Here is a 9,917-nt window from a genome sequence, read left to right as displayed (position 1 = left end):
TCTCACACCCATTCAGAAATCATGTATATAATGGTTAGTAATTATAGACATGAATAGCTACTAATATTCACTATTGACCAATTTGCTTTTCTAGATGCAGAAATATGACATAATAATGGATAATGGGGTGTGTATTATGAGTATGCCTAATATTAAATGAAGATTACAACCAAAATAATCAATCAGCATAATTCACTGATTCATTTTAAAAAGACAAACAATAACTAACTAAAAAGGCAGACATTATTTAGCTCAATATAGGCTTATAAACTTGATCAGTCAAAGACTGCCATCTACTGGCCTTTTGCAAAAAAACACATTTCTAAAAACATAAGGCCCAATGAAGCATTAAAAATGGTACAAAATGCTTAGAAATCATATAACAAACATGTAGTAATAAAACATTTATTGCTTAACACATCTTTATACAAACGTCTTATAAAGTTCTTCTATAAGAAGAAACAAACAAGAAATAAAAAATTTAAAAAGGCAAGGGATACTCCCGAAGGAAAATCTCTGAGCCACTTTTCATTTTCAACAGGTAGGTCTATCACATATTGATGATTTTGAGGTTACAAAAGCAAAAAAAAAAAAAAAAAAAAAAAAAAAAAAAAGTAAATAAATAAAAAAATTAAAAAATAAAAAATAAATAAATGAATAAACTTTAGCCATAGGATAAACAGCCTAAACTAAACTTGATCAAAATTGAGAACAAAGACTTGTGGGCCTAGATTATGCTTTCTGAGACTGCAGCCCTGTATCCAATGCCAAAGTAAAGCTGCTCTATACTTTAGTAGTTATTGCTACTCTTGAATCTCCCACAACAGAATATGATTGGTTTACTTAATGACTTGTTAAAATGTCTTAAATCCAGAAAATTATATGAATTAAGATTGTGAATAAAAGAAATTTCACAATACATAGCTGTATAGATATATAGTTTAATTTTTACAAATTGAGAATTTCTTTAACAAACATCAAAATATCCTATCTTCCATTATTACTGAAACGGTCTTTAACATAGCAATAGCCATTAAGCTGACAGGCCCTGTATGTCTGCCAATTTATTGCCATTTTGCTTGTTTTCTTTGAGCCATGTAAAATCATATGAATACACATTAATGAGATTGAAGGACTGTACTAAAACAAATCTATAGTTCAGGTATTCAACTTTCTTCTTTGTGAAAACTAAAATCATAAAATCTGAGGTTTTGTTGTAATTGAGGTTATGTTCAATATTAAATAACATCATCTACTTCTACTAGAAGCAAATAACATTTGGCAGTTAAAGAATCAGCATCCCTGCTGCAATTGGGGATTAAGGTTACCACAGTTATTTTTGTTTAGTAGAAAGCAATACTGGAATACAGCCTATGAATCTTATGCATTTCTCAAACCTTGTGCAGAAGGTGGGACTCTTTTACAGACTATAGAATGTGCAAATTCACTGACTGCCACCCATAGGTGAATTTCTCAAAAGCACAATGGTAGCTAGAGGTCAGTTTGATGAGTCATTAACTTTTGTACAACAATTAAAACATGTTGATGGTGTGATGAAAATAATCACAAGCATCAGTGTTTCATCAGAAAATGCACAAATAGACAATAATGCTGAAGCTTACTTTACAACAGCTTCATTAAATAACAAGGCATGCAAATATTCATATCCTATTCTATTACATTACAGCCCTTTACACATTTGTCTCTTTTTATTTCTGTTTTGGTGTTAATTTTTACCAACACATATTCTAAGGTTTCAATTCTTCTAACAGTAAGGATGTGTACATTGTTATGATCCAATAAGTTCTCATATATACATATTTTGCACATTTTGATGATGCCTTATACCTATTTAGAAACTTGAAAAATAGATTAACATTTCCTAAAAATGTTGCAGAATAACAATGTCACAGAAAAAGAGGTTAGATAATAGGTTCAAAAGAATGCATAATTAAAAGCAACATTAAGTAGTTTTATAAGACTTAACTGCTAAAGAACCTTAATAATGAGACAGATTCAATGTATAAAATGGCTCAGACATTTTTCATCCTGCCCTAGACAACAATGAAAATTAAGGGTCCACCCAGATTAGAGAAGCACAAAAGGTATCAATGATTGGGACAAGCAAATTCATAAAAGCCTGCAAAGAAATAACAAAAGTATGTTTGTTTTTCCAAATTTGCATCATTCAATTGCATTTGAAGTTCTTCATATGCTACAGTTTAAAATTGCTTTTAAACCAATTTGGCTGTTGTGACACCATTTCATAAGTGGGATGTGCAGGGGAACATTAAAAGACAACCCCAGAAATTTTAGGAAACAGAGAATTATACTATCAGCTTCTGAATGTTCCAGTATTAAGCTTGACCAGTGAAGATGTCTATTCCTCTAAAACCTAAATGACATGATGGAATGTCATGCTTATTTGGAACAATCACTCTGTTTGGTCACCCAATGCCCTCTGAAATTAACAGACCTAGGAGGAATGCTCTTCTCGATTTCTCCGGGCCTGCTGTGCCCTGGCACAGGTAGAGGTATGGCGGTTGAAGCTGTCTCTCCACATGAAGCGTTTTGAACAGAGGTTGCACTCGTAAGGCTTGATTCCAGTGTGTATCTTCATATGGCCCACCAGATGGTGCTTCATTTTGAAGCTCTTTCCACATACAGCACAGCCAAATGGCCGCAGACCCAAGTGCATGCTCATGTGGCGATCTCTCTGACTCTTGTGGGTGAAGCTCTTGCCACACTGACATGGGTAGAGTTTGTAGACTACAGATGCAAACCCTGAGTGGGTGGTCTGCTCTTTTGTGTCTCCGCTTTCCTGAGAGCTGTTTTGCTCATCCATAACTACACCTGCACTTCCATCTGTCTGCAGATCCTTAGACACTACAGGACAGTCTTCATCACCATCTTGGGAGAATCTCCCAGTGGAGGTCCCATAGAAGTCCTGAGGCTCTTCATAGGAGCTGTCCTCATCCAAGCTCTCCTCAAGGTGTGTCACCAACTTCCCCTCCAAACACTCCTGCATGACCTCTGCGGTGTGTCTGAGCTGATCTGAATCAGAGGCAGTGTGAGCCTCATTGCCAAAAAAGGCACCACAATCTTCACGACTCTGCCTTTCAGATTTTATGTGCACCTTTTTTCTGAGACCCATAATGCTGGGAGGCACATAAGCAGGTCTTAAATGCTCATTCTCAGCTGCATCTGGCTCCCCACTATCACTACTAGACTTTTCATGAGGAGAACAACTTGCACTCTGTGAAGTGCCTGGCCCCAGTGCAGGTATAGAAACCCCGTCCTCCAACAGCTCTTCTACCCCAATCTCATCCCTTTGACCACCTGTCCGAATGATTCCCTCAAACTCTCTCCTCTCTTCACCATCTATGTAATAACCATCTTCTTTGGGGGATATGTCCTGTTCAAAATGAGCACTTCCTGTCTTTCCTATCTCTAAAAGTTCAGTGCACTTGTCCACCACATGCCACATTTGCAGAAAGCTAGCAGCAGTCAGGAAAGCCACCACCTCACTAGATGGTACTGAGAGGGCTCCTGTGTAACAGGATAAGAGGAGCCGTTCAAACACAGACGGATGCATGACATCAGGCAGGACAACACGGGCACTGTTTTTCAGCAGCACCTGGTCACAGAAGTAGGGGGAGCTGGCTGCAAGTACAGCACGGTGGGCTCTGAACTGGTGGACACCTAAACACACAATGAGGTCACACAACTGACCCCTCTGACGCTGCTGATTCAGCTTCTTCAGGAGGGAGCATGAGAAGTCTGGGAACTCAACATGGAAAGAGTTTGCTTCATTCTCCATGGTCTACCAAGACTCATAGGTTCTGGAAGGAAGTGGTCAGATTAAGATTATTTAGCCATTTATATAATAGTTGTAATAAATGCACTTATCTTACACTTTACTCAAGGAATAATACTGAAAGAAAGAGTAATCCTAGATTCACATGTTGCCGTAACTGGCAAGACTAAAGCAAGAATTTCAGTCAGTTTTTGATCTGAAATGTCAAACAGGGGGAAAACTCAGAATTTTCATATCACAACAAAAAGACCAGACATTGCACCCTTCAAAACATTTATGAATGTATATTAATAACAAGCGTACAAACATGTGTTCTTCAATTGACAAGAAAAGGTCAATGGACACAAAAGTTCGCATGACCGTTATTCCTTATGACTTATTAAGAAGAAGATAGCTAGCTAACATAACTTGCTAGCAAGCTAGCTAGCTATCTTACAAAATAAGGAGGGCTTTCGGTAAACCGGTGAGCTACAAATTTACTGCGATGATTAAAATGAACGTAAGGATACATACTGACCTTTTCATCACAATCGAAACAGTAATAACAGACCCTTACGGTCCCCTTTTTCATTTTTTGTCTAATTCCTTCTGTATTCTCAACTGCTTCTCTTCCGAGTTCCACCGGATTTCGCACCCTAAACGTCATCACGTCGACTCGCGTGGCGCACAACAAATGTAAACATACACGCCCCCTTTCCGGGGTTGCCAGTAGGCTTGATTTTTTAAACACAAATGTGTGACATACGTGACATGCTTCTGTGTCTCTGTGCTTTTAGAAAATCTTATTTATTAATCTTTCGTTGTACACAAGATAATGCTAATAATTAATTTTTGTTTCTTTGATTGACCCCAGAAAAAAATATAGTTTTACCAAGTGAGTACAGGACTCTCTCATCATATATATCTCTGAACTGTGTAAGCAGAGTGCGTCTTTGTAAAGTGAAACTTTGTGTATTTACTACAATTCTATCTATCTATCTATCTATCTATCTATCTATCTATCTATCTATCTATCTATCTATCTATCTATCTATCTATCTATCTATCTATCTATCTATCTATCTACCTACCTACCTACCTACCTACCTACCTATCTATCTATCTCACATACCTCCCACAGACCTCACTCATTCTTTGTTAAGGGCAGGCAGATTTCATGTGTGCATGGTTTTTTTTGTCATAAAAGTGATGGCAATTTAGATATTTCAAAAAGCACCACTATAAAAGAAACCCTTGTTTCTACTTATAAGTCTTTGTCAAAGTGGGTTGTATGCTTGACCAACCATTCTTGTTCGTCTTTAAAGCCACCTCTAAAAATGCAGCTGCAGAGATCAGAACACTCTAGATACTTGGTGAGGCAGGGAGTGTTTGGTTCATTCTTATGTGCAGTAGGTAACATTAGAAAAAAAACATTATTGAACATTTACCTGCTGGCTGCTATTGCCTTACCATTGGTACCTGAAATAGATCTTGGCATGTTTTACACCAGATTGAGTTTACTGAAGGGGGATAGGGGAGAGTATAGGGTAATATTTTGAACTATGTTTAATTTATAATTAATGGCCCCCTCCTCAACTCCTACCCCTAAGCCCATGTAGCCTTTTGGCACATGGCCTTTGTGTTTATATTGTCTTGTCTATTTGTGGTAGAGGTTATTTTCTCTGTGATGGTAATAGTAAACACTTTTTTCCATGTATCATTTATTTTATGCTGTGTATTTTAATTTTAATTGTCATAGTATAAAAAGTATAGTTCAGTCAACTCACTTTATTTAGCAGCTACAGAAAATATACCTAATGCAGCCATTACAGTGTTATGGCATTGCATAAGGATTCATAAAAATCTTATCACCTGCCAAAAGGAATTCAGAAGGGCCAAATAAAACACACTGAAATCTGTTATTACAGGGTCAATGTCAATGTCAAAAACCTTATTAAAATATGTTATACAACAGTTTTTCAAGTCATTGTACAACAGTACAGGAGCATCTTTTTGTAGTCCTTCATGTGGCAAGCTATGTCATATCATCAGCATTATGTCACACTAATATACAAAAAAAGAGTTAGTTGTCATAATGTAGTATGTCATTTTAGTGTTATGACATCCTAGTGCCACCAAAAATCTGTTGTTTTGTCAACTTGACATTAAAGTTGCCCAGTGAACTTGCATCAGCACTGATTAGCTTGAGCAAAGCTTTTATAACATCTTACTCTTGCTGGAATAAGCATTTATAAATGTTTGTGCATGTATAAATCTGCTGTCATGTAACCTTAACAGTGGCCTTCAGTAAAATGTTACCAAGATTTGCATATATCTATACATAGTACTTCAGAAAAATAAAATACCTATGGAAATCTACATGGATAGCAAGAAAGTAATTACAACCCTCTTAAAAATGTTAAAGAGGAGGGTAATTCTGTGCTTTGATGGAGCATAAAAATCTATTGAAAATCTAAAGATCACTTAGATCCTTTGTCAAATCAATCATTACATATCCAGCTAAAACAGTATATGACAGAGATACTAAACAAGGTAAAATGAGTGACACGAAATATGGTGGAACTTAGAAGTAAATCTCAAGAACATCTAGTGTGCAGTGCTACTTGGACCACTCATGCTGACCAGTACTGATACAAGTTCACTGAGCAACTGTTCATGGCTTGAAATTATTACCAGCACAGCTAAAAAGAAGATATCTATTAGAGCAGCAAGTTTATTACCATTCGACTAGAAAAACATCCAGTCGACCAGGTAGAACCATATCCGTAGTCTGAAACAGGATACAGCTTTAATCAAAAATACCGTAATACCTGTCAAGTGAACACTATTGTTCACTTAGACATCATAATCTGTTGTAAATCTAATGTTCTGAGATGGACACTATCTATCATAAGGCAGGTGAGACAGGGCTATTCTGGCCCAGTCAAGTGGAAATCAAAACCCATGCAATTGGTGGGGGGAGACTCACCTGTGTCCACCTAAGGTACTGGCATCAATAAGTCTGTCATCTCCATTAATATTGGCCACAGTAATGCCACTTGGCAATTGGGGCATCGACTCCATCTCTCATCCTCTTGAGGCACAAGCCAAATCAATACGAATAAAAGCTTATTTGATGGGACCCAGGGGCCTCATCTGTGTGCTCCAAGAGCAGATGGGAAGGGGTTGAAGGGGTTCTGACTGAGGGATTTTGGAGTACCGTTCGAAGTGAAATCCACTGTTTTAGTGGCTGCTTCAGAGCACTTTGTCCCTCACAAGTGTCAGATAAGAGGAAACAGATGGGTAAGAAAGTTCTTTTTTCTTGCAGAGCTTCAGGGTAGATGGTTGGGGAACCCACTGTACACTGAATGCAGGTTTGCTGGTAACATTTGTGACAGAAAAGTTAAAACAGAAAAGACTTGAAAGAACATCTGTGGGAATCTGAAGAAGAACATCTGAGCCTGTGGGTTTAGGCTGATAGTAAAGGGCAGTAGACTTTGGGAGGGATGAGAGCAAAATAAAGGGTATGTACAAATTCCTCTACCTCATTTACCTGTGACACTGCAAAGTATAATTGCACATATATAGGTGAACATTCCATTATCATAAAATCATACAATAATGTAAAAAATTAATATGCAATCTGTCACGCAAAGCTGACCAATATCTAGATACTTCATTCCATCACAGGATAGAATACCTTAAACATAAGATCCAGGGAAAAAAAATGAATAAATGAAAATCATTTTTGGATTAAGCCTGAGCATCCCCACCTGCCTTATAAGATGCAGTGTTTATTCTAAATTCCAAGAGCTCTACATAAAACCACCAGTTTGTATCTTTTAATTTCAGACAAAAGCAAACCTAATCTCAGGAAATGTCTCAGCCCCCTGAAAAAAAAATACCAATAAAGGACACAGAAATTTAGTATCAGTGGGCCTGGAAGAGCTCACTTTTCATTAAAACAGCAGAGGAGCAGGAACCATACTGCAGGTCAGAAAGTCACTCATAACTGAAGACCACGCCATATGGTATTGTTCTATGTCACACAACATACAACAACAAAAAAAGTTACAGGCAAAGAAAGACAACTGGCTAAATGAGTGCATGTGAATATGTTCTTTTAATCTGTTGTTTAAATATTTAATGTAGCATATTCTACTTTTTGTAATGTAATGTATTATTGAATTAATTGATGACAGGGATCCAATGTATCTTATGTTTGCTGGGCATGAGTTGGGCACTTAGTGGACCCGGAAGCCTGGATCTTTTTTTAGGGGGCAAATTGCCTGAAGTGTGTCCAGGCCTGGATAACCTGTAGGTTATTTATATAATCTTGTATGAAAGGTAGTGCTATCAATATTGTGAATACTATTGCCTTGTTATGTTAAAATGTGAAGTTCAGATGATGGCCTAAGGCTAGGACTGATTTAACTTTTGATGTACATTCATATGGATTGCCATTGAGAAACCACGTCAATTGATGTCAGAGTGCAATGTACTCAATTCAATGTACTCAATTCAATGTACTCTCAATTCAAATCAATTTTATTTATATAATACTTTTAACAATCAACATTGTCTAAAAGCAGCTTCATAGGAACCAGGTCTAAACCCTAACAAGCAAGGCAAAGGCAACGGTGGCAAAAAATTCATTTGTTTGAAAGAAATCTTGGGAGGACCAAACTGAAAAGGGAATCCATCCTCCTTTGCATAACACTATTAAGTGACAAGTCAAGCAAGTACAGGTGACCAAGTTCAGGTCTGTCAGCTCTGGCAGGTCCTGGTTCTCCAAGTTCAGGACAGGTGGCCAGGATGTCCAAGTTCAAGTCACATGAGTCAAGGTAGTCAAGGATCAGGTCTGGTGGGTGCAGATACTCCAGATTAAGGTTAGGTAGATTTAGTCTGGCTGCCCCCTAGTGGCAAACATGAAGCAACCTTTGCCTACATGATCTTATCTTACCTTACCTTGTACAGGTATTTCACGTTGAAGAAGCTTATCATCTATTGTTCAGATGAGGGAGCCTCTGACTTTTAGCGATATCTAGTCAGGGAGCATGGGCACATATACAGACATACAGACATAATGGGTTGTTAAGTATATATAGTAAGTGTGCTAGTAACCACATGACCCATATAGATATTATATTCCCAGGAATATATCCTGGTGCCAACAAGGATGCACCAAATGCCAATATCATGTCCTCCAGCATCCAATCGAACAGCTCAGCAGGGTGACATACAGACATGAATAAGCATGAATACATGTATTAAGTATGCACTGCTCTAACCAAAGGCCTGATTAGGTAGCTAGGTTTTTAGTCTGGATTTAAAGATTAAAAATGTGTCTAAGTCTGAGGATATTTACAGTAAGTTTATTCCAGAGATGAGGGGCTTTGGAAGAAAAGGCTCCGCCACTTGTTGTAATTTTCTAAATTCATTTTAATTTTCTTACTTCATGCATTCATAAATTTCTTAATTCATTTATTTCTATTAATACTACTAGGAGCCTGGACCTAGGGATCCATGTATTTGTATTGGATCATCCTGATTGTCAAGGTCACTTAGGGGCAATATTATTTCTACATTTTATTTTATTTGTAAAATACTCATTTTATTTATAAAATGTAACAGTGAAAAATGTATAGAAATTATAAAAGTGAAAAATTAGTTTGGTGCATAGTGTTGCCCTTTACATTGACTCAGAAATGGTTTGCCAATATTATAAAACACCATCATGCCATATCCTTATGACACCATCATGTCATATCCTTAGGACACAAATAATGCCATATCCTTTCTGACTGAAGTGAGGTTCTTCACTAGGTTCTATTTATAGAGGTAGATCATCTACAATGACAAGACCACATTCTATCATGACAGATACCTAAGAAAGCATTAAAAGCAAAAACTACTTATTTGAGTGGTACCAGGTGTCTAATTGTGTTCATCACGGTATTAGTCCGGTGCTTGCATGTGGTATAATCCCTTAATACTATGTACACATTATCTCCCTCTTGGAGCCATTTTTGTTTACAGACATTTTTAACCTTGACTGCTGAAGAGAGATGCACATCAGTAACCTAGTTTTAATGAACACATATCCAATATAAAATATCCA

General features: G+C 37.1%; 1 protein-coding gene across 1 annotated transcript; it reads right to left on the bottom strand.

Moving 5' to 3' along the window:
• Positions 1–391: 391 nt before the first annotated feature.
• zbtb43 (zinc finger and BTB domain containing 43) lies at positions 392–4,427 on the bottom strand. The gene is made up of 2 exons (XM_027030474.2): positions 4,335–4,427; positions 392–3,842 (listed from the first exon to the last, which is right to left on the bottom strand). The coding sequence occupies exon 2, from the start codon at positions 3,818–3,820 to the stop codon at positions 2,477–2,479; it is 1,344 nt and encodes a 447-aa protein (XP_026886275.1). The 5' UTR covers positions 3,821–3,842; positions 4,335–4,427; the 3' UTR covers positions 392–2,476.
• Between the last annotated feature and the right edge of the window lie 5,490 nt (positions 4,428–9,917).

The sequence above is a fragment of the Electrophorus electricus genome, chromosome 5 (genome assembly GCF_013358815.1).
Source record: "Electrophorus electricus isolate fEleEle1 chromosome 5, fEleEle1.pri, whole genome shotgun sequence".
Lineage (NCBI taxonomy): Eukaryota > Metazoa > Chordata > Actinopteri > Gymnotiformes > Gymnotidae > Electrophorus > Electrophorus electricus.
The sequence above is the reverse complement of the archived record's forward strand: the minus strand, read 5'-3'. Positions and strand labels throughout refer to the sequence as shown.